Genomic DNA, 26,521 nt, shown 5'->3' on the forward strand with positions numbered 1-26,521 from the left:
TTATAGCTGTCTACTTGAGTCACTTTTACAAACTTATTTATATCTTGAGCTACAGAATTCCAAATTAAGATTCGCTTGATGTCTTTGAAACTAGACTCAAATACCTTTCTACCATAATATTTTAATTATTTTTGGTTCAGCAAATAACTACAGTAAAATCTTCAAACTGACCCCTATTTTGTTGTGTGACAGCTTCGATCTTTCTTTACTAAAAATTAATTATCTCTCAGTAAAACATATGGATGATGTTTCCGTTTGTTTCTATTGAAAATAGACTCACTAATAATTTAAACATGTAAATTTTAACACCTAATTATTTTTCTCTAATTTTTTATGATTCTCCAAAGTCAGAACAGGGGAACTCGAATTCATTCCGACCTTGTCTCACAAAACTTATTATATCTCATGATTTACAATTTCATTACTTACACCGTTTCTTTTATGAGAAACTAGACTAAATAAGCTTTAATTCTATATTTTGTTCCTTCTCTAATTCTATTTCCGTAATTTATGGTCATTTTTCAAGGTTATCCCACTGTTGCTGTCCAAATAGCAAGCAATTTCAACTTTTCACCGATTCCCATTTTTTTTCGTTTCGGGTACAACTTGGTTTTGTTTTATGCTAAAACAGTCCCCGAACACTCCCAAGCCTATAATTAAACAAATAACACTAATTTAATCTCACATAACGTGATCCCAAATCGAACTCTTATCGACGTTTTAACCTATATGCAACTAAACCTTACCTTCAACCGATGAACAGTAATTCCCATACAAAATAAGACTCTAATTGGTGATTACGAGCCATTGAATCATCCCCTAATTGGCATAAACAAAACACTTTAAAAGAAAGTTAACAAACGGAGACAAATCACTTATCTAAAACTTACCGAATGATCACAGACAAATGTGGAACGACACGAGGCAGAGTAGGAAAAGAAAAATCAAGAAGATGAAGGGTGAAAAAGAGCAAAAATTAGGCAGCAATGAAGAGAAAAATGACAAGAGGGTGGAGGAATTTTGGGGAAAGTATAAAAAAGAAAAAAACAGATGAACAGAATATTTGATAACCACCCCAATCACTTATTTATCTCCATCAAAGTCCTCACTAAATCCACTACTCAGATTTTTAGTCCATCTCAAACTCTCCTGGACGCACGAGCAAAAATAATGCCCACACCAATATTTGAACACGGGACCTCCTTCACACCAACACTCCACCTATCCACTAGAACAACAGGCCTATTCTGTTAATTATTTGCCAACTTTTACTTAAAAGCCTAGTTACCAAAGATAGGGCTTATTCATAAAAATACTAAAATTTTCCCAAGTCCTGGCTTGAACTTGGGACCTCCCATACACACCCAGAACACATAACCACTAAAGCAGATAGATATTTTGTGTCACACATTCATAATACGAAAAATTAAAATTTTAGGGCATTAAAATTCTACCCCCTAAAGAAAATTTCGTCCTCGAAATTTACCTGATCAGAACAGATGGCCTCCTCAGTGATATGATTATGCCATAGAACCTTTACCAGTAGAATGAATTTCCTTCTCAGAACCTTAACATCGCGATCCAGAATCTGAACCGGATCTTCTTCAAAGGTCAAATACGGCCTAACCTCGATCTCTTCAACAGGGACAATATGAGTAGTATCAGAGCGGTAGCACCTCAACATGTCCTCCAGTATCTGAATACCCTCTCAGACTGACTATCGGCCTGAGGATGGAATGTAGTACTGCAGTCCAACCTTGAACCTAGAGCCTCATGTAACTTCCTCCAAAATCGAGATGCGAAACGAGGATCCTTATTAGAGGTGATCGAAACCGGTACTCCATGCAGTCTCACTATCTTAGAAATATAAAGCTTCGCCAGCTTCTGCAGATAATAATCAGTACAAACCGATATGAACTGGGTGGACTTGGTCAATCGTTCCATGATGACCCATATTGAATCCTTCTTAGTGGGTGTTAAAGGCAACCCATTAATTAAATCCATAGTTACGCACTCCCGTTTCCAAAGACGAATCTTAACGGACCGCAGCAAACCCGAAGGTAACTAATGCTCAGCCTCAACCTACTGGCAAGTCAGACATCTGCCCACAAAATTAGTAACCTCATGTTTCAACCTTGGCCACCAATATAACACACGGAGGTCTCGGTACATCTTATTTTCGCCAGGATGCATAGCATAAGGGATACTATACGCCTCTCTCAGTATGGCCTATCTCAAATCAGTATCATTCGGAACACAGATTCTCCCACGGAAATAGAATACCCCATCATTGTTCAGTCTAAAATATGTAGTACTACAACCCTCAGTCTGCCGAAATCGAAGACCCAATGACTCATCCTCCAACTTCTTACCCTTAATCTGCTCAATCCATGATGGCTTAACCTGAAGCTTTGCTAATAAACTACCATCATCAAATAAACTTAGGCAAGAAAATATCTCCTTTAAAGCAGTCATAGCCCCACGGCTCAGTGTATCAGCCACCACATTGGCCTTACCAGGGTGGTACTCAATGGTGTAGTCATAGTCTTTAAGCAGCTCAATTCATCTGCGTTGCCTAAGATTAAGTTCCTTCTAAATGAGGAGATACTTGATACTCTTATGATCAGTGTAGATGATACACTTTTCACCATACAAATAATGCCTCCAGATTTTTAGTGAGAATACCACAGTGGCCAACTCTAACTCATGTGTCGGATAATTCACCTCATGGGTCTTAAGCTGGCGAGACGCATAGGCTACCACCTTACCATCCTGCATCAACACACATCCCAAACTGACAGGTTATGGATCACTATAAAAGTGAACTTCTTTTCAGGCTCTAGCTATATCAAAACAGTGGCCTTAGTCAGTACAGTCTTGAGCTTCTCAAAGCTCTCTTGCTACGCATCAGTCTAGTTAAACAGCACACCCTTACGTAGCAGCTTAGTCAAGGGTACTGCAATCAATGAAAAACCCTCTACAAATCGTCAATAATATCCCACCAGTTCTAGAAAACTACGGATCTTAGACACGTTCCTAGGTGCTTCCACTCCAACACAGCTTCAATCTTTTAAGGATCAACTTGAATCCCCTCAGCTGAAACTACATGACCAAGAAATGTCTCCTCACGCAGCCAGAACTCGCACTTACTAAATTTAGCATAGAGTTGTTTTTCCCTCAAAGCCTGAAGAACGACTCGAAGGTGCTCATCATTATTATCCTTAGTCCTTGAGTAAACCAGTATATCATCGATGAATACCACCAGAAACTGATCCAGATAAGGCTGGAACACTTGATTCATTAAATCCATGAAAGCTGTCGGTGCATTAGTCAATTCGAATGGCATCACTAAGAACTCGTAGTGACCATAACGAGTCCTAAACGTTGTCTTATGAACATCAACCTCCTTAAACCTTAATTGATGATATCCATATCGGAGGTCAATCTTGGAGAAAATTGAAGCTCCTCAAAACTGGTCAAACAGATCATCTATCATCGGTAGGGGGTACTTGTTCTTAATGGTCATCTTTTTAGTTACCAGTAGTCGATGCACATCCACATGGTTGCATCTTTCTTCTTTACAAATAGTACCACTGCTCCCCATGGAGACATACTAGGGCGGATGAACCTACAATCCAATAACTCCCAAGTCTGAGCTCCGTAAGCTCCTTCAGTGCCATTCGGTAGGGGCGATAGACACTAGAGTTGTACCAGGAAGGAGCTCTATCCCAAACTCCACTTCACGATTCAGAGGTAAACCCAGTAGCTCCTTAGAAAAGACGTCCAGAACATCTTTACCATTCTGATATCCTTAACTGTAGAGTCCCCAGAATTTGAAACACTTACATAGGCAAAGAATGCCTCACATCCCTTACGAACCAACTTCTCCACTACCAGTGTAGAGACCACATTAGATAAGTAGTTCCGATGTTCTCTAATCATGACTACCTCCATATCCTCCTCAACGATTTTTGCCTTCTCGACCAGCGCAGAAAGACCTTACTCTCTCTGCAGAGCTATCAGAACTCTCAAAATATCTCTGAGGCCATCCTCAAAGCGAATATATCGCTCATACTTAGATGCCACCATACCTCATGCATTACGGCTCAATCTTATAAACTCGGCCTTATACTCGGCCATTGATTGATCCCCTTATGTAAGATTCAGAAACTCCCTCCTACATGCATCCACGTAACTAGCTCCGACATATTTCCCTTAGAAGGCGGTCTTAAAGAACTCCCAGGTCAGACGTTCGGGCTAAGTACCCTCCTTAACGGTCAGCCACCACTGATAAGCCTCATCCTGGAGCAGCGAGACTGCACCCTTTATTTTTGCTTAGGGGTGCAATCTAGATCATCCATGACCCTCTCCGTGGCCTCAATCCAGTACTCGGCCACATTAGGGGTGACCCGAGTGACACCCCTGACGAGCTCAGCTCTATTGGACCGGAGTCATTCCGTAATCGACCCTCGGCCCCTAAAATCAGTATTGGGCCCAGCGACCCTCTCCAAAATCTTTAGCATAGGCTGGGACAATGCATCGTCCCCAGCCATGCGATCTTAAGACCTAGTCTCAGTAGCGGGCAACACTGGCGTCTCACTCGTATCCAAATTTGGCAAGCTGCCCGATGACGAAGACTCAGCTCAGTCCCCTCTACGGCCTTTACCTTGGCCTCTCGTACCCCATCCACAATTACCTCGTGTGCTTATGTCTAATTGGATTTATCTGGTATTATAAGTTTTATGTTTCAGTTACAGTTCCAATGTTTATTAACAAATATTTTATGTAAAACAATATCGGTTATTCAGAGTTCATTTTCGTAAATCACAGTCTCACTAAAGTTTCCAATTTTTCTACAATTTTCACTATACACTAACTAAAGTGTTTTCAGTACAGTTTACTACCTATAGTAGTTTCAGAATATACTATCCATAACAGTTTCTGTTTAAAACAAATCACAGTTTAGAATACTTACAGGATCAGCGCCGGAAACTCGGTGTACCACTTACTCAGTAAAAATATTTCAAATCATTTGGAAATCAATCAATTTTTTAAAAGCCCAATTTTTATAAAACTCATAATCTACAGCCGAGTTTTGCAAATTGGCTCTGATACCACTAAATATAACATCCCAAACCTGGCCTAGACGTTATGGCCGGATCTAGCGATGTCACATGATAGGGTGCTTGAAAATCGTGTCATCGCGTTAAAACATTTCTATTGAATTCCTTATCTTAATATCTTATTAGTTCCAAAATTGTGTTTCCCATTTAATCGATAGTTTCAAAACGTTATTCGTTTGCGGAAGCTTTTAAAACAGATTAAACAATCGTGCATTTAGGACAAACATTTGTTTCTTTTGAAAACTGAGGTTTCCTACTACTAGCAGTTGTAATTCATAAGGTAAAGATAATTAAAACCCAAAACCAAAGTCTGAAAGTCCAATTACAACCCAAAAACTTAGCCAGTAAAAATAGAATAGAAATAAAACCAATTATCGTAAATATGGGTTAAAAACCATGGAAATCCAAAACCATGGTCACCATCGAGTCCTCCGCCGCACTGATCCGTCTAGATCTGGGCATTACCTATGCACATTAAGCAAAAGGGGTGAGTTTACGAAAACTCAGTGTGTAATCCCACAGAAAACAAATAATAGTAAATCACAGTGCACAGTTAAAGTAGTCCTGGACCTAAGCCCTTTTTCAGTATCAGTAATAGTTTAGGCCTTAGAACATCTAAATACAATATCAAATGTGCAGTAGGGTCTTAGCCCATCACAGTATCAGTAGCAGTCATGCAGTATTCAGTAACAAAGTCCTACCCAACCAGCCTCTACACACCATCTCCGTCCAACCCTACACTCAATCTGGGGACCAAATCAACCTACCCATCCCTACACTCCAGATAGTACTGAATGCGGCACAATATAGTAATTTGCAACTGAGCTTCTAGTGTTTTAGGCTTAAGAACCTTTCAGTACACTTTCTCCAAATATAATCAACCCAACCCCATGCAATGCAACATAATAGTCATGACATGCTATCTCAGGACATCAGTACATATAACCAGTTCAGTATACAAAAATACTATCAACATGCTTAACACATATATAAATCAAACAGTCAGTTCGTATAATTAGGGGTCTAAGTGATGCTTATCGACCCTACAGTCGGTTCACAGTCGACTTGGGCAACCCGTGCAACCTTAGCAATCAATTCAGTGAAAATGGGCTCACACGCCCATGTGGTCTGCCCGTGTGGGCCCACACGCCCGTGTGGCCCACTCGGCCCAAATTGGCATTGGCCACGTGGTCCATTTAATGTAACCCGTGCTAGCTAAATATTTATATATGTTTTCACTATTTATTTATATTATCCTTCAAAGCTGTCTACTTGAGTCACTTTTACTAAATTATTTATATCTTGAGCTACAGAATTCCAAATTAAGATCTACTTGATGTCTTTAAAACTATACTCAAATACCATTCTACCATAAAATTTTTATAATTTTTGGTTTAGCCAATAAGTACAGTAAAATCTTCAAACTTACCCATATTCTGCTATCTGACACCTTCGACCTTTCTTTGCTAAAAATTAATTATCTCTCAGTACAAAATTTGGATGATGTTTCCATTTGTTTCTATTGAAAATAGACCCATCAATAATTTAAACATGTAAATTTTAACACCTAATTATTTTTCTCCATTTTTTGATGATTTTCCAAAGTCAGAACAAGGGAACCCAAATTCATTCCGACCTTGTCTCACAAAACTTATTATATCTCACGATTTACAATTCCATTAATTACACCGTTTCTTCTATGAGAAAATAAACTCAATAATATTTAATTCCATGTTTGTTTCATCCTCTAATTCGATTTCCATAACTTATGGTGATTTTTCAAATTTAGCCCACTGCTGCAATCTAAACAGCAAGCAATTTTGGCTTTTCACTAAATCTCATTTTCTGCATTTCGGGTACAAACCTGGTTTTCTTTGATGCTAAAACAGTTCCCGAGCACTCCAAAGCTTATATTTGAGCAAATAACACTAATTTAATCTCACATAACGTGATACCAAATCAAACTCGTATCGAGCTTTTAACCCATAAGCAACTAAATCTTACCGTCAACTGATGAACAGTAATTCCCACACAAGCTAAGACTCCGATTAGTGATTACGAGTTCTTGAATCCTTCCCTGATTGGCATAAACAAAACATTTCGGAAGAAAGTTAACAAATGAAGAGAAATCACTTATCTAAAGCTTACTGAATGATCGCAGACAAACAAGGAGTGACACGAGGCAAAGTGGGAAAAAATCAAGAAGATGAAGGGTGAAAGAGAGTAGAAATTCGGCAACAATGAAGAGAAAAATGACAAGAGGGTGGAGGGATTTTGGGGAAAGTAAAAAAAAAAGAAAAAAAGATGAACAGAATATTTGATATCCACCTCAATCCTTTATTTATCTCCATCAAACTCCCCACTAAATCCATTACTCAGATTTTTAGTCCATCTCAAACGCTCTTGGACGCACGAGCAAAAATAATGCCCACGCGAAGATTCGAACACAGGACCTCCTTCACACCAGCACTCCACCTATCCACTAGACTAGCAGGCCCATTTTATTAATTATTTGCTAACTTTTACTTAAAAGTCTACTTACTAAAGATAGGGCTTATTCATAAAAATACTAAAATTTGCCCAAGTCCTGGCTTGAACTTGGGACCTTACAAACACACTCAGAACACATAACCACTAAAGCAGATAGATATTTTTTGTCACACTTTCACAATACCCAAAATTAAAATTTTAGGGCATTGCAGGGTGACTCCCAAAAGATAGAGACATAGATGTGACTAACTGGACTGGTAATACATCGGACAGGACCCAAGCAAAATAGATTCTGAATCCATTTATGAATTTATTCACTTAATACTTTCATAGTGTGGCATACCTAAATCCTAAGTGGATGGCGAACTATGTATGCATTACTTGTACACTTTGATGTAAGTAAAAGTCTAAATTCAAATAGATAAGGAACCGAAAGCTGGTGCACTGGGTGTATGACTTCTGTAGTATGTAACATCATTTACAATAGTGGAATGCATATCTTAAAACATGGGTAAATGATATCCTCTCATTGGCATTACATGGGTGATGAAAAGTAAACGTTGCTACGGGTCGTTCGTCTTTGTGATAGATGATTTGATCACTATTTGATAGTGATTTACTTTTCATGAAGGAATATGTAATGATTAACATGAGATAAAATAGTATCATATTGGGAGAGATATTATTCAAAACAGATCAATGATATCCTATGAGGTAACACACTTATGACAAGTTTATTGTACGAGAACTGTATAGTTGCTTTCGTAATGGTATGTCATTGGGGAGACCTCAATGACGATACTATAGTGGAATGACTTTGTGACTAAATGAGTTTACAATTAATAGGAAAAAAGACAAAACATAATTATAAATCATTTGAGCCTCAACTACATATGTTCAATCGGTCCCTCTGCTAGCTCATTAAAACTAGAAACGAATTGCGTGTTTGAATAGAAATGAATGAAATGAATAGAAAATGAGAAATGAGAAACATTCAAGAGTGATTATGGTTTTCTCCGAAATGGAGAAATGGAATCATTTGGAAATGACTGTTGGTTTCCAAAAATGGAAATGGAAATGGAAATTTGCTATCCTATATAGGATTACTTAAAAATGATTGAAGAATGAGTTTATGTTTTTGGACTGTATTGAAGCCTAAAAATACAAATAAATCATTCGTTCATAGTGAACATGTTGAGTTGTGATATATTAAATGAATTTTCTCAAAATTTTATCGTGGTAAAATCGTCAAAATTTTATTGCAGTAAAATCAGGATGAGAACATTATCTAATATGTGAATATTAAAGTTTATTTTGGGAAATATAAATTTTGAATCAAGTTGGATAATATTATAGAGTACTGGTTCAAAAAGGCACAGGAAGTACTCGTAAGTGGACTTGATGTGAGAGAGGTCCAAAACCCCTCATGTAACATGAAGGGGGCGACAACCCTAGTAGAAATACAAGGGTTAGTCGTTCATCCCTCTCTTACTCTAAATAGAATGTTGTTTTTCTATTTAAAATAAACCTCTACAACTCTGTAAGGGTTCTACCTTCTCTTCCTATAAATAGATGGCACCGGTAGAGCTATTTGCACAACTTTTGAAAGATTGTTATTCTACTAAAAAATAGAGAGAATTTATTCTCAACTTATAAACATATTTTGCAGAATAACAATTTTACCTGTTTCTATTAAAGAAGAGAGAACTTTCATTTTCAAAGAAGAGAGAATTTTCATTTTCACCCCAAAATATATAATACTACTTTAATGTAAACATTAAAATAATGTTAAGATGATTATATAAAAAATTTCAATAAATATAAAATGTGCCAAATTATTAAATATTAAAATAATATAATATAAATATTTTAAAAAAAATTAAAAATAATATGGGTTGGCTTAAAATGGGATTTGATTAGTGTTTTGCAAATATAGGAAAGTTTGGGAAAAATTTTGGGCCCTTATTTTGGGTTGAGCCAAGCTTGGGCAAGCATAAAAAATGTTAATATCATGCTTAGGTCCAACCTGGCCCATGAGTAACTTTAGGTTTCAGTAATGGAAGAATCTGATTGATAAATCATCGATAGCAAATGTAGGTTTATGGAGGAAACTAGAAAAGGATCATAGTTTGCTAGTTACAGGGAGTCAATGAGGACGGTAGATGGTGATACAAATTAAGGAATGAGACTAGTAGTAAAGAAAAGATTCTACAAAAGAAAGAAAGGAAAAACTTAGAGAAGTAACTTGAAGGAGAGCTTGATTCAAAATTCTATGCAAAACTTGCATTCCAAACTTGAATGCCCTTCTTAGGCTTCTTCCACCTCCTTTTATAGGAGAAATTCTAAACTCTGGTTAATTTCATTTGAATCCCACACAGTTTCCTGATAAGGATGTCTTATCTTTGATTTAATGATATTTTTTTGTCTTGATGTGGTTGCTTTCACTTTGCTTCCTCTCTTTTTTTTGGACATGGATATGGCTGCTTCTACTTCGCTTCCTTTTTTGTATGGATGCAATTGTGGTTTCTTCCACGTAGCTTCGTTTTTTTTGTCTTTTTTTTGTTGGTTTTTTTCCAAGTAGCTTCCTCTTTCTTTTATTCCATCCTTCTTGGATATTATCCAGATTTATTTCTTCAATTTCATCTAGATTTAATGAATCAATTGACAATCTTGGTGACTTCCAACTTTCCCATGTATTTTTTATTTCTTCAATTATATAGAATGGAAAATTGTCAATCTCCATTTCAGCTATCTTTTATAATAGTTGAATAGATTCTTCACTTCAATCATCCTCACGACATCCAGCTCAAACATCATATACTAGTATTCTTTTACCATCAGTCCAAAGGCAATAACATTTTGTTGATGTAACACCCCCAAAATAGGGCCTAGGAGTTTTAGGGGCATTTTAGGAATTTTGGTTTAAACGAGCTCAAAATTTCGTAAGATTGGTACTCGATAATGTTTTTGACTATGGCATCTTAACTGCTAAATCAATTTTTGAAAAAGTGTTCTAAAAACCCTTAATTTTGAAAAAGGACTGATTTTTAATAGAGTCAAAACGGTGAGCATTTATGTGGAAATTAAACTAGTTTTTAAAATTGAACCTAAAATCCACCCTCCACCTACAGTTTTCACGATTTCTTCATTCCCTTTAAAGCTTGTGCCACCCCTTACCATATCCCTAGCTATTTCCATTGATTTTTTATTCCCAAATCACAATACATTGATTACCTATCACTCCTAAGTCATTTATCATCATAAATCTCCAAGAAAAACACCCAAAACTCTATAGGTTTCATCATCTTCTTCAAACGTGAATTTTTTGGATTTACGTCGAAACTCATTCATTCTTTAAACAAAGGTAATCAGTCATGTATCCATTGGTTTTTAATGTTATTTACACTTTAAAACTGAATTATGAGCCATCAAATCGCTTGCTTAAAATAAAAGTCGAAAATTGAGCTATTAATGGTGGATTTTGGAATTTTGAGTCAAAACTTGGTTTCAAAGTGTTTTTCAACTTGTTTAGCGTTATTAGAATTTTTTTAAACTTATGTTGAAGTTTCGTTAATGATTTCTCATGTTTTAAATCATTTTGTGAAAATTGCCCAAAAGATGTTGAAAAGTGTCGATACGATGAATTGAGTAGATTTGCCTAGTTTAAAGGTTGTGAATTAGGCGTAGATGATTAATTAGATGAATGAAACTGGTTTTAGGCAAAAAGATTGAGTATAGACTGAGGTATTAAAATTTAAAGTTTGTTTTGTTAATGGTTTAAGTTACATAGGAATTTAGCTTAAAGCTTGTGTGTTAGTTGCTTTGAATGAATTTTGGTGGATATTTGACTATGGTTGTTGTGTGGTTTATGTGTGTAAAGCTTCAAATTTGTTAGAGCTTGCTGCGAGCTAGGGAAGTGTTAGTTGAGCTTTCAAATTTCGACTAAAGCATAAAGTGGTGAGTATATGGAATTGCTACTCGTAAATATGAGTCATGTGTTGATTGGGAATTTAGATGCAGCCTAAACCCCTACTCTAAGTTCCGAGTGTAAGCTTTCTTGAAACTATACTTGTCTTGTGGTTATGTGGTTATATAATATGCATGATATGTGATATGTGGATATGGTGATTATTGTGTAAAGTGCAATTATATACACATAATAAATATGTAATATATATGTTATATGACTATGCTAGTGTTTTGCAAAAGATGCTAATATGCAGTGATAGTGCACGGATAATCGCTAAGTAATATGCGTTTTTTTTCAAATATTTTAGCCTTGTGATCTTGGAACCATTGTATATAGTCGCAATGTCAAAGAATTGTGAGTACTCACTTATATGTATAGAGGTTTTCAATGTTGAAGCTCTGGGACATGTTTGGAGGGATAAGGGAATGAGAGCTAAGCTCCATTCAATGAGACATGTGAGTGGAAATAAGGAGAGTGTTAGCTAAACACTTCACTTTTGGGACATGTTTGACTCTATGAGTCTATGTGGTGTAACAGAGGTCTGTGTATTTGATAAGTGATTATAGATGTAACACCCCTAACCTGAATCCGTCGCCGAAACAAGGTTGCGGAGTATTACTGAAGTTTACAATTTAAAAGGATAGAAAATTTAAACATTTCATAACATATAGTATTCACGTCAGAAACCAATCATAATCATGCATATTGTCCCTAATACGAGCCCTCGAGGCCCAAAATACACCTTAGAAACAAATCGGTACTAAATCGAAAATTTAGAGAATTTTTCAAAAACTTATAAAATTTTCAAAACTGCAAGGGTCACACGGCCGTGTGGCCAGGCCATGTGACTCACACAACCAAGAGATACGCCCGTGTCTTAGACCATGTGAGCATTCGAAATAGGGACACACGGTCGTGTTCCAGACTGTGTCTGTGCCCGTGTAACTCACTGACTTGTGCAACACGGCCAAGCCACATGCTCGTGTGCTAGGCCGTGTAAGCATACTGACTTGTGCTCTTTAAAAGATATAGGGGACACACGACTGTGTCAACTGGCCGTATCTCTACCCGTGTGGACAAAAATAAGCCATTTTTCAAGCCACATTTCTCACCCAAAAATTACATCAACCTACTCCCAAAATTGCACATATATGCTAGCTATAATCAAGCATCCAAAACAAGCATAAACAAGCTTTAAACATGTACTAAAATTACATACAACCAATATGCCCTTAGGCACCTCAAGTGACAACTTAAAAACATGTCAACCATGTATCCAAACTTACCTAAATGAGCGAATACATGTACGCATAATTGCACCAAAATCTATCATGTAGGTCACTTATCAAGCTCAACCATTTGGTACCCAAAATACCAATTCACAAGATAAATCATTTTGCATCATTTCATGTCACTTAACTTACTTACCAAAACATACCAATATTTCCAAATGGTATCAAATATACCATTCTAACTAACATCACTATACCTATAAGTTTTCCATAACAAAGCACTAAATCACACCATGGTATATAACATATCTTATATGCATATTCAAACCACATTTTACTTTCCATCATTCTACCATATCAAAAACACATCAAATATGATAAGGCCACATATATATACACATCAAAATATACCAAACACAATTCATATAAGTGGCTAAGCTCAACAAAACACTTATATGCCAACATTGGCCAAATTAACCTATACATGTCATTGTAACTGAAATTAAACAACTGAATGTACCAAAAGAGTCGATGGATAGTTTGATACAGCTCCGACAAGCTTCCAAACCAAACAAGCTTTCGAATCACTATAAAACACGGAAAATAACACAGAGTAAGCATTTAAGCTTAGTAAGTTCGTCTAATAGAGAATTTAACTTACCATTTTAATCACATTTAAGGTAAGTAAACTAAAGCATATCTCAACTCTATTTGGCCAAGATCCTAGCACATAATCATCAACAATGTTAACCATATAATTCATATAAAACCGAGAATCATGTATGAGTTCAACAACTATTCAAATTTCATATACATGTAACATCTATACCATGTAACCATATATCATATACAAGCGATTTCCATGTAATTCATGTAAATACTTGTACTAGTTCGTATCGAACTCATATAAACTCATAATAGAACTGTGCCCGTTGAACCATTTAAAATATCGTTGGATATGCGGATAGTACACACGTGGTGTACTGAACTGTAATACGTCAATTCATGTACATGTATGCTCATACGAGCTGTAAATGGTAAGCTCCTCTGAGCTGAATAACGGTAAGCTCATACGAGCTGAGTATCGGTAAGCACATAAGAGCTGAAATCGATAACCCTAATGACATGTCATTTGCATCCTACGAATTCTTAAGGTTCAAACGGGGCTCGGTAATCGTCGTACGTTGTTAGATATGCAATCGATATTCATATATGATGATAATGCAAATAATATACATCTAATTCAAACAAAGCATATAATTACACAATTTAATTACATGAACTTATCTCAATGAGTGTATGAAGATACGAGGCAACTAATCTGATATTTTTCTTTTGCCTCGATCTAACCCCTTACGAGGTCTAACTAGATCTATACGAATGAATTTAACTCAATTCAACATATTTCATATTCAGTTTAGTCCAACACACATTTTAGGAAAAATTACCATTTTGCCTCTATACTTTTAATTCTTTGCAATTTAGTCCTTATCTCATAATAATGGAAATTTGCACAATTTCATTACAACCCATCATATCTTAATTATATACATGCTTATAAAAGCCCACATTTTTCACAAACTCAGAATTTTACCACACAATTTATCACATTTTTCAATTTAATCCTTAATTGATAATTTCATCAAAAATTCCTTTACAAAAGATGTTTATCTAACAACAACCATTCATTTTATACCATTAAACTTCAAAACCCTAACATGTTCATCAATGGAAAAACTCAAATACTTTAACAGTTTCACAATTTAGTCCTCGGGCTAGCTAGATTAAGCTACAACGATCTCGGAAACATAGAAATTATTAAAAATGGGACAAAACACATACCTAATTGATGGAAACAAGCTTGTCGAACCCTAAAGAGAAAAAATGGCTTTCTTCCTTCAATGTTCGATTGAAGAAACAAAGAAACATGAAAGCTTTTTAATTGTTTTAACTTATTATATCATTATTAACCAAATTACAAAATTAACATTTATAAACATTATTTATTACACTAAATGCCAAGACATTATCATCCACTAACTCATTAATTGGCTAACTACCATATAAGGACCTCTACTTTAAATTTCTATAGCTATTTAATAACTTTAGCTAATAGAACTCAACTTTTGCACTTTACGCAATTTAGTCCTTTTTATCAAATTGAGCATGTAAACGGTAAAATTTCTTAATGAAATTTTTATACGGAAATACTATCATGTTTTAGACCATAAAATAATAATAAAATAAATTTTATGACTTCAAATTTGTGGTCCTGAAACCATTATTCTGATTTTACTGAAAACGGGTTGTTACAATAGAGCTCACTATATGTTTCATAACTCAAGTGCCAATCTATCTTATCTTTTATAACTGTGGAAATATGTATCTATGTGTTATGTGATGTATGCTTGAATTAGTACATATTTGCTATACGAATAGACTATAGACAATGCATGTTATTGTACTATATGTTATTAAACCTAAGAGTATCATACTTGTGAGTAATTGATTGGTTGTGTTACATGATGACATGTTTGCGTTGTAGAAATTCTTGCATTTAGTAAGCTTGTCAAAGCTCACCCACTTATTTCAACCCATATAGATTACTGACGTCACGGTGTGGGCAGTGTGGTTTCTGAGGGAGTGATCCAAGGAAGACTAGTTATTTATCATAGGTGAACTATCAATTTGATTTGTATTGGGAACAAGGCAATGTGGTAGACTTGTTTAGTGCCATGATATTTTTGGGTTATTTATTGACTTTTATTTCGTTTTTGGAAATTTGTGAGTTTATATGTTTGCTTATGTTCATGAATTTTAATGATGGCTTGATGTAGCTTGTTAGGACTTATTTAGACAATTTGAACCGGTAAATTTTAGACGTAGGATGATTATTTATCAAAGTAAATGATCCATGATACTTAGAACCTGATTTGGAATGAGTTCATTGCATATGTATGTTGCATTATGATGTCCAGGGGCAGAGGTATCAATATTCGGGATTTAAAATAGATACCTCTGTGTTTTAAAACGTGCAGAGAGTCAGAATAGAGATTTGGTATCGATACCTTATCTCGAGTATCGATACTCGGGACTAAAGTATTGATATTTTATGGCAGGTCCCGATAATTTTTGACAATTTAGATTTCTTCCGAGAAATAATATGCTCATTTGGTATCATTTTTCCAAGTGGTATCGATACCTTATTATATCGATACTTACGGACATTTTCTGAACTTTTGCTAAAGGACCATTATGCATGTTTCTAATTGTATGTAAGACTGATTAACGAATGATTTGCATGTAACAATGTTAATTAACTATTTGGACGACTTAAAACTTATTCGGTTTAACAAAAGATGATCGTTTTGCTTGGATTTAGTTTCCCAATTGATGTACATGAGACGAGACAGTGGTGTGGCATCCCGTATCTGGGCTTGGCGACCAGGGCGGGTATAGGGTGTTACAGTTGAAGTATATGCTGAGCTTTAACTTTTAGGTCTATTCCTGCTTGAACTTGATAATAAACAGGATTATTATAAAACTTGTCAATATTTTTTGTCAAGTTTTCTTTTTCTTCCGTTGTTGCGGATAGGTTTCTTCCTCCGAGCATTTTTGAGAGAATAATAAAAGAAATGGTTGATAAATTTTTTCTTTTTTAGTTATGTCATTAAGGCGACTGATTTCAAGATGAAAGTAATAAAAGAAATCATTTTCATATACCATTCGTAATAACATAGATTTAATAAATGCTGGAAAATCTTTTAGCAAACAAAAAGACAAATTTTGGACTGTTATTTCTTTAACAAAACCCCATTCAATATAGCTTATATCAAATGGTTCATGATCAAGCCTAAATTTTATAGTAGGAAAATTTTGATCTAAATAATTTGTAAATACATAGGCTTGTAAAAAGTATTCAGGAAAAGCTTTTTGAAATTGAGCTTGTTGATTGCAAATAGCTCTCTTTATTTTTGTAAATATTTCTATAGGTAGGATATTCCTAGCCTTATTATATAAACATAATCAAAATATTTTATTTATAACTGGGTTATTTGTTCCCTTGTTAATAAAATATTGGAATATATCAAAAAGATTTTTTATCTCCTTAACATCTAAAAAACTAATTTCTAGCTCTTTCCAACCTCGATATAAAATAGATTTTAATAATAAATCATGATCTTCTTGTTCTTTAGTTTTTTTTTCAACTAAAAATTGTGGAAGCTTAGTAAGAGCTCTTCTGAAGTTAGCTCTTTACTCGGTAATATAGGTTTTTTCATATTTCATTAATAGAATTATATAATTCTAATGGTAAGCCTGGATTATAAAAAATAATTATTTCCTGAATTTGTTGTGGTTTCAACAAATTTTCTGTTGCACAAAACCTTTCTGCTCCTCTAATAATTTCAGCATAACTAGCTTGGTATGCCGAATTTGGATCTTGTGACCAAGGTAGTTGACTTATCGGTTGTGGTGAAAATGAGAATTGAGTTCCAACTGGTTGTCTTGCCATTAGATATGGAACATAATATCATTGATTAGGATAGAATGATACTTGAGAAGGGATTGTCACAAATACTTGATTAGGATTTTTTTTTTTATTTGAAGGTGTTCCCTTTGTAGAGCTTTTTATGAACAGTAGCCCATTCTCCCACTTTTTCTAGAGGTTGTTTACCTCTATCTATAAGACCTGCTAAGATAATCAGTAATAATATTGTCAGTACCTTTGACATATAAAACTTCAAAATTAAAAGTACATAACTCATTATACCATCTAATTCTTCTAGGTACAGTTTCCAAACTTTTATTAGTAAAGAAATGTTTAACTGCCTGATTATCAATTTTTATGATAAATTTTTCAGGTGCTAAATATATAAGAAAATTTTTTTATTCCTTTATTTATAGCTAATAATTCTTTTTCATATATGGCATAATTAATTTCATTCGGTTTAAATTTTCCCTAACTATATCCACCTATTAATTCTTTGTTATCTATCATTCTAGCTTTTAAAATACAACCCCAATGATTTTGTGAGGCACTTGTTTCTAAAATTAATTTCTCAAATTGTTTAGGTAAATAAACTTTTGGGATCTGATTGATTCAATATTTTAATTTTTTTATAATTTCTGAATCTGTTTTAAACCATATAAAAGGTTTATCCTTTTTTAATTTTTCATATAACATACCTATTTTTTTCAGATAAGTTGGGAAAGAAATATCTTCCATAACGTATAATTCTTAGAAATTGTTCAAGCTTTTTTTTTATCTTCAATATTTTTAGGAAATTCTTTTATTTTTACTATAATATGATCTTATATTTTAAGACCATTTGCAAATAATTTTAATCCTAAAAATTCTATTTCTGTTCTTTCTAGCTCTATTTTCTTAGGGCTTAGTATGATTTCATGTTTTATGAATTCTTGAGAAAAAATATTTAAATGTTTTTTTATGTAATTCTAGTGTATCTGAGAATATCAAAATATAATCTATATAAACTACACAAAATTTCTTATATTTATTAAATATAGAATCCATCCATCTTTGGAAGATTTGTGGTGCATTACATAATCCAAATGGCATTACTTTTCATTGATAGTGTCCATTAGGTGCACTAAAAGTTATTAAATGTTTGGATTCTTCTTTTAGCATGATTTGCCAAAATCTTGATTTACAGTCAAATTTACTAAAATATTTTGTTTGTTTAGCTTGATTAATTAAAACATCCTTTCTTGGAATGAAATAACCATAAAAATTAATATTTTGATTTAATATTTTATAATTAATGAGCATCCTAGCTTTTCCTCTTTTTATTTTCGCATGATTTCTAATCTTAAAGGCTGGGCTAGAATGCAGACTATTAGTTTTTTTCTATTAATCCTTTCTCTAACAATTCCTTAATTTGTGTATCAAATTCTTCTATATCTTGTTTAGTATCAATCATAGGTTTTACTCTAATAATTTTATTGGGATTTTCTAATTTAATACTATAATATATAGGGCTATTTTGCTATAATTTTAGTGGTTCTTCACTAAAATTGTTAGCTAATATTTTAAACAACCAATGACTTGTTTCAAGTTGTTTAATTTGTTCCTTTTTTGGTGGTGAAAATTTTTATCACACAAATTTACGATTTTCTACTAATGGTATTTTTATAAAAGTTTTTCTACCGATAACATAATTTAATTTCTATCAATAGAAAATGGAAAATGTTAATATATAAAATTATTTCCTAATAATATATCTCCATGCATTTTTGGAAAACATAATATTTTAGGTATCACAAATCCTTACATTATTTATGTAAATTGGTACGTTTCTACCTTTATATTGAATTATGGTTTCATTACCATCTATTCCTATGACTCTTATTGGATGCTTCACAGGTTCCATTTTTCTAAAGGAATGACATCCTTTCTGCAACTAATAGTTGTAGCTCCAGTATCTAGTAAAGCATGTAAAGAATATGTAATCTTTCCTAGATTGAAAATTCCAAAATGCAATAACATCACTTGTTCCGAGTTTCATTTGTTGGAGTATTATTGAAGTTTGTATTTCTTCTATTCCAGTGTTTCTAGAAGATAAAGAGTTTCTACTCGGTTCTATGGGAAAGATAGGAATATGAATTGTTTTCATTCCTATTGGTGTTGAAGATATAGAACTTCTACTTGGATTTTCCTCATCATCCTCTATTTGAGTATTTGAGGGTAAAACCAAATTATCATTTGTATTTGTTATAGTCGTATTTCTAAAATATAATTTATCACAAAACGACACATATTCTATTGTACTAACTGGTTTAGAAGTACTTAAACTATTAATTTTTTCTATCGTCCAATCTCTTTGAATTGATAGATCTATTAAATGTAATAATTTTGGTTGTATTTCACTAGTGATTTTATTAGGTTCAAAGAGTTCAATAATTATTATTTATTTCTTTGATTTCAACTTCTATTGTATCAGTATATTCATTAATAGAAGTCCAACTAATTGCTAGTTCTTCAGCTAAATCGTTAATTTCATAATTTTTTGTTTGAATTCTAAGGCATAAACATTATTCCATCTAATGATTTGTAACAGATATAAAGTAAATTTAGTTTAACTTTAAATCCTATCACTCCTGAATGCAAATTTGATTGAATTCCTCCAATAAGTGCTTTTTGGACTTATTGAATCAAATTTTAGATTGTTATTTCTTTAACAAAACCTCATTCAATATTGCTTATATCAAATGGTTCATGATCAAGTCTAAATTTTATAGAAGGAAAATTTTCATTTGAATAATTTGTAAATACATAGACTTGTAAAACGTATTCAAAAAAAGCTTTTTAAAATTGAACTTGCTGATTACAAATAGCTCTATTTATTTTTGTAAATATTTCTATAAGTAGGATATTCCTAGCCTTATTATGTAAACATAATCTAAATATTTTATTTATAACTGGATTATTTGTTCCCTTGTTAATAAAATACTGAAATATATCAAGAAGATTATTTCTCTCATTAATATCTAAAAATCTAATTTGTAGTTCTTCCCAATCTTGATACAAAATAGATTTTAATAATAAATCACGAGCTTCTTGTTCTTTAGTTGTTTTTTCAACTAAAAATTGTGAAAGCTTAGTAAGAGCTCTTCGGAAGTTAGCTCTTTGCTCGGTAATATGGGTTTTCCATATTTCATTAATAAAATTATATGGTTTCGACACTAATGATAAGTCTGGATTATAAAAATATTTTATTTTCTAAATATGTTGTGGTTTCAACAAATTTTCTATTGCATAACTTTTCTACTTCTCTAATAATTTAAGCATAACTAGCTTAGTACGCTGAATTTGAATATTGCGACTAAAGTAGTTGACTTACCAGTTGTGGCTGATGCAATTAACTCAATCTAAAGTTAAAATTTAATCTTTGACAATATTAGTTTTTAACTTGTAGAAAATTACCAAAGCAAGCAAACAATCAGGCTTAAAGCAATGATATAGAAAAAGAAAGGTTCAGCTCACTAATCAGTCAAAACAAATACCGTAAGACAACTGATGTGGTTTTATAGGAGGAGAAATAAGAATTTTTTTTATAGATAAAAAAGCCACTTAGTGATTAATTTCAATAATTAAGTGAACTAATTTTAAAATAAAATAAAAGTAAATACCAATAAACTACCTTCTTAATTAATTAGGAATAAGTACGGTTTTGTTCAATTAGATTTTTTGGATTTCTTTTTCCAACTTTTCATGTTTTTTAATTTGGTTTGGTTTCATTTCGTTTTTAATTTTTTTACATTAATTTTGAGTTTAGGATTTTGGATTTTTTATGTTTTTTTTATAAATTTTGGACAGGTAAAATTTTAAAAAAATAATTTTTAAGTAAATAAAAAATAATTAATAACTCATATTTTTTAAAAAAATAATTTTTATATAACATTTTAAAGTTATTTTTCACTATATTTTTAAATTATTTTCAGTGTATAATTTTTATATAAATATAATATATTTATTCTTATATCATAAAATTTTAAAATTAATTTTTCAACTTATATTTGAAAAATCATCCAAATTCAAATTGATTTATCAATTTACAAATTTGTGGCCCGCAAAGTTCGCGCTCTAATATAGCAGTCTAGAGTAGCAAATGAAAAAAAAAAGAGTTAAATTTTGCTATTAGTTTTTAAAGTTATAAATTTATTTTTTATACTTTAAAGTGAACTTTAGTCATTGTATATAATTCTTATACATATAGATTCAATAGCTAGTAGTGCAGGATGCATACAATCATAACATTAATTAGTATTTTTCAATAGGATGGTTCTAATATCATATACTTTTTGAATTTTAAAATTTTAGTTTTGAAATAAAAAACAATTATTAATTCCTTAACTAAATTTTTATTAAATATTATATAGCAATAACTGACATGAAATTACAATTGATAATAACTGACATAAAATAGATAATAGTAAATTTTAATTTAATGAATTTAATACTTATCATTTAGTAATGATTGAAATTTTAAAATTTAAAATATAAAGATTAAATCCGCAATTTTCATAAAGTACAAAAAACAATAATAAAATTTTACCATAAAAAATTGTCATACATGCATGCGATGTTCCTCTCCCCATTAGACATTTTAATTAATTTTGAGTTTAGTTAATTTATATAAAAATATTTCAAATTTTTAAATTTTTAAATCTGATTGAATTCAAATAATTTTGAATCCAAAATATTTATACCATTTCAATTTTTGTTTAAGTCAAGTCCTTTAATAGTAAACTTTTGTTAGATCAAATTCGAGGTCAGAGAATCAGACTATCAAATTATTATCAAAATTCATAGGCATAGTTTAAACTATTTCATAATCTTGAGCATAGAATAAAACCCTCTTTGTTTCTAAAGCCTTAACAAAAGTTAAAGAAAAAAAAATTCAGATCAAGACAGCAATGTGCACGCAAACTGCAATGGCAATTCCTTTCCCCTCTACTCCTACAGCTGCAAAGATGAAAAATAAAAAATAAAAAGAGAAATGGAGATCCTTTGAAGAGCACTTTTGCGGCGCTTTATCTATACCAGATTGACCTTACAGCTCATCCTGCATTCAAAGGGATAATCATTTTGTTTAATGAGGCATCCAAAATCTATATATAGGCAAAGGCAGAAAGGAAAAGAACTACTTACATGTACGTCTTTCTCAACACTGTCTTTGCTTGCGTCTGATTTGCTATCGAAATCAGACTCACTTCCTTCACCATCATCACTACTACTATCACCATGATCATCATCCACCTGGATAATCGGTTAAACACAATGAAAACCAGAAAGACGGCAATTCAAGTAAAATTATATCATTGACAAGGCATGTTATAGACTTACATCAGAATCTGCGGCGTCATCCTTGGAGTCCTGAAGGTCATGTTACATCAGTTAGAAAGAGAGAACTGCAAACAAGGCAGAAGTATGACACTTGATAGTCAATAATATACCTCCTCTTTCTTTTTCTCTGCCTCCTCAAATGCAGCCTTCTCGGCCTGCAAAAGCCAATCAAATCAACCACAAGCACAAACACCCCCAAAAATAAGGTCAACAAGAACAGTTTGAATAGATTGACTTACATCCTTCTGCTTGCCCCATGTTTCTTCAGCTAGCTTTTTGGCATACTCAACATCATCAGCAACTAAGATATTATCAAACAATGTTCCAGATTTTACCTGGCAAAAACCAAACATTTATCTTGTTATAGTTCTAAAATGGCATGGAATGATAATAGGATAGATGTAGAGAGAAAAAAAGTGATACCTGCCACAATTCAATACCAACATGCTTCAAGTTGGGGAAAACATAAAGATCAGGATCATCCTTGAAATCTGTGAACCATATAAAAAACACAGTAATAAATCACTTGAAAATTTGTAATTGATAAGAAAAGAAAAAAAGCATTACACAGGAAATAGCTATGAACCTGGGTTGTCAATTTTTGGAGCCTTCCACTTGCCCTTGTAGTTGGGGTTCTTGATTTTCTGCAGATAGACAAAGAATTGTTAGACATAAATTGTCAAATTAAATGCTGCAATTAGACAGGGATTTCACGAACCTTAGGCTTCCATGGGCCATTGTACTCTGGGTTGGGAATTGTTGAGGGGGTCCATTCACCATCTTCTTCATCATCCCAATCTTCTGGCTGGTGTAAATAATTTTAATCATTAACCTTTATTACAAATAAGGCATGCCCATTTTATAATAGAAGCATTACTGAAGCATTAAATGACTACCTTCTTAGCATCAGGATCAGGAATTTCTTTTGGAATGTCATCATAACCCTATGGGAAATCAAAAACTAGAGGTTAGCTTGCATATGCATAACAAAACCATGGAAGGGTTAAAATACGAAGGTTGTTACCTCTGGCTTCTTGTCTTCAGGATCAGGGATGAATTCCTTGTCATCCCAATCTTCAGGCTGCCATCATTCGAAGTTCTTAGTTGTATCAAATATTCATATGATAAAATAAAACCAAAAAGACATCAATTCTGACTAATGACCTTCTTTGCACTGGGATCCTTGATTCTCTTCGGTGGGAGAAGATCCCAATCAGTGTACAAGCTACCAGTTCGTTTCTCAACATTATCAATAAGAATTTTGTAACTAGCATCCGGATGGAGAATAAATGTGTAAACATGAGTAAGTTGGTCAGTCTCACATGGAACTTCCTTTTTCATCAAGTGGTTTGTCCCCTTGTAATGAAGAATAGCATGTACTTTCTTTGTGCTTCCACAGATATCAGGCCCAAACATAATGCTGCACCCAACCAACATTACAAAAAAATAAGTAAATCTGTAATAAAATCTTTTAGAGATACCAAGAGGTTAGATCATAAGGTAAAAACCTGTATGGGGTGTCACCACCAAAATTCTTCTGGTCAATGTCACCACTGAGTAGCTTCATGTAACCACCACCACAATCAAGCTGCTGCTCATGCTTGACAGAAAATTGGAAGACTAGAGTCTTGCCCTTGTTGTTAACTTCTGGTAACTTAGCCGAAATAGCATAGAACCTGTAGTCTTCACTAGTTTGAATACCTTTGTCATTAAGATCCCCACTCCATTTTCCAGAAGTGTAATTCCATTCCCCAGCCATGTTGTCATCTTTCTTCCAGTCAGATTTTACCCACCGACTTTCCCATCCATCTTTGGTTTAAAAACAATAGAAATGCAAAATCAACCAGAAAAAGAAAAGGTCAAATTCTTCTGTTTGGAAACAGTGAAACGTACAATAAAAACATAAGCAGCTTCTCGTTTGTTAAAGGGAAAGCAAAATTTTAGTAATGCAGCCATGCATAGTACGTTAAATAGTAGGAACACATTAGCTAGACTCTGATATCTACTCTGATTTAAAAGACCATAACATCTAATTAATTTTGCTAAGAACTAGTGTTTTCATTCTCAAGATATATCAAATAACAAAAAATTAAATTAAATTAACGCAGAATGATAATATTAATCATCATTTCATCCAATTATCCTCTACAGTTACAGAACAATTGAAACACAATACACACATTCACTGCCATTTCTCAAAGAATTCAAACACATTTCTAATAATTTATATATTTTTATAATTAGAACCTTTTACGGAGTCATATTACGTGTAGATCTACTCGACTCACTACATCTTTTAAACGTAATTAATAATTCGAGTAAAGGAACCATCGAAAACAGCCAGATCCCTACTTAACATTTAAAAATCACGGATCCGTTCATTTACGTTAAGTTAAAGTCTCAAAACCTCTTAAATGAGAAAAAAAAAGATTCAAACAAAAAAAACGATCTAAAACGTTAAGATTCAATGCATGTAAATTGAGTATTAGAAAGCGGGGGGGAAATGAGTGAGAAAGAGTTAACCATCGAAGCGCTCTTCGAAGAATACTTCAGCAGAGGCAATGACGAAGAAAGAGACAAGAATTAGAAAGATAAAATTAGGGATCGGTTTAGGAATCGCCATAGCTGAACTCCACGGAGCGAGAATGTAGAACTGCAGTGCACTGATAGTCTGATGGGTTGTTTAGGTACCGTTTATATAATACTCGTTGCGTTTCAATGGTTTTCTTCCTTTTTACTTTTTACGGCCCAGTTAAAACGAGGTATTATTATTTTCGGTTAATATGACGTGGACTGAAGTTAATGACTGAAGCCAATGGCTTGATGACATGTCATTCACTTATTGACGTGGCAAAAACTTATTGGCTAGGAATTTCACGTGACACGTAGGAGGATTTTGCCTCGTTATGGTAGGAGTACGTTACGGCTCATTTCAGCGGAATTGTGTTACATGTGGCAAGCAGGCAATGATCCACAGAACTGTAGAGGCCGTCCACCTAGACGTTAGTTTGAGGCGTAGCAGCAGATTATTTACGTCTCTTAATTGGTCTCTAATTAGCGGTTGGGTTTCAGTTTTATCATCTCGAAACTTCCATTATAATTTATGGCATCTATTGGAAAAAGAAAATTTGTAAATTTGTTTAGATATTTGCGTTTTAGATAGATACTAAACGTGAATTTGAGTCTAGTATTATGAGAAAATAGCATAGAATTATGCATAAAAATATTATTTCCTTTAAAAAAAATTTCATCTCAAATCGATGTTTGAAAAATTAAATCTTAAATATTTTACTTGATATTTACAAAATATTTTATACAATATCTAAAAATTATTTATATCATAATTTAATTCTTATTAACATAATATTTTATATTTTAAATAAAAGCTAAATATAAAAATTATTTATATCATAATTTAATTCTTATTAACATAATATTTTATATTTTAAATAAAAGTTAAATATAAGTCTTGATACTTATTTGATTGCTTCTTTTGAAAGTCTTGTTAAATATCTTTTAGAGTTATCGGTACTTATAAATATAAAATTGATTTTAAAAGGTTTACAACATTTTGAAAGTTTATAATGTTAGGCCTTTAGAAACATGATTTTATGTTTTATAACATCTGAAAATATTTTAGGTATTATCAAATTAAAATTTACAAATTTGATTAATGAAATTTAAGAATTATTTTAATATATCAAAACTAAATTAATTCTATCGTTAGATATTCATTGAAAAATTCAATAGAGTAGTTAAATTTAAAATTTTTATTCGATTAATTTTAAATTTAAATATAATTTAATTCATGTTGACGATAAAAAATAAAAATTTAAAT

The 26,521-nt window shown here is 32.8% G+C and overlaps 1 protein-coding gene across 1 annotated transcript; it reads right to left on the reverse strand.

Annotated features, from left to right (window-relative positions):
• Positions 1-22,109: 22,109 nt before the first annotated feature.
• LOC107920612 (calreticulin) lies at positions 22,110-25,367 on the reverse strand. The gene is made up of 13 exons (XM_016850406.2): positions 25,207-25,367; positions 24,192-24,492; positions 23,848-24,103; positions 23,708-23,764; positions 23,580-23,627; positions 23,402-23,488; positions 23,270-23,327; positions 23,107-23,174; positions 22,923-23,018; positions 22,794-22,838; positions 22,684-22,713; positions 22,489-22,596; positions 22,110-22,402 (listed from the first exon to the last, which is right to left on the reverse strand). The coding sequence occupies exons 1-13, from the start codon at positions 25,304-25,306 to the stop codon at positions 22,391-22,393; spliced, it is 1,266 nt and encodes a 421-aa protein (XP_016705895.1). The 5' UTR covers positions 25,307-25,367; the 3' UTR covers positions 22,110-22,390.
• Between the last annotated feature and the right edge of the window lie 1,154 nt (positions 25,368-26,521).

The sequence above is a fragment of the Gossypium hirsutum genome, chromosome D13 (assembly GCF_007990345.1).
Source record: "Gossypium hirsutum isolate 1008001.06 chromosome D13, Gossypium_hirsutum_v2.1, whole genome shotgun sequence".
NCBI lineage: Eukaryota > Viridiplantae > Streptophyta > Magnoliopsida > Malvales > Malvaceae > Gossypium > Gossypium hirsutum.

Bases quoted from the DNA above. Each gene is read 5' to 3' on its own strand.
- LOC107920612 (XM_016850406.2), bottom strand. From the start codon at position 25,306: ATGGCGATTCCTAAACCGATCCCTAATTTTATCTTTCTAATTCTTGTC. The intron at 24,493-25,206 runs GTTAACTCTTTC...TTTAAACCAAAG, and splicing joins CTTCGAAGAGCGCTTCGATG to ATGGATGGGAAAGTCGGTGG. The intron at 23,628-23,707 runs GTAACAACCTTC...GATTTCCCATAG, and splicing joins CTGAAGACAAGAAGCCAGAG to GGTTATGATGACATTCCAAA.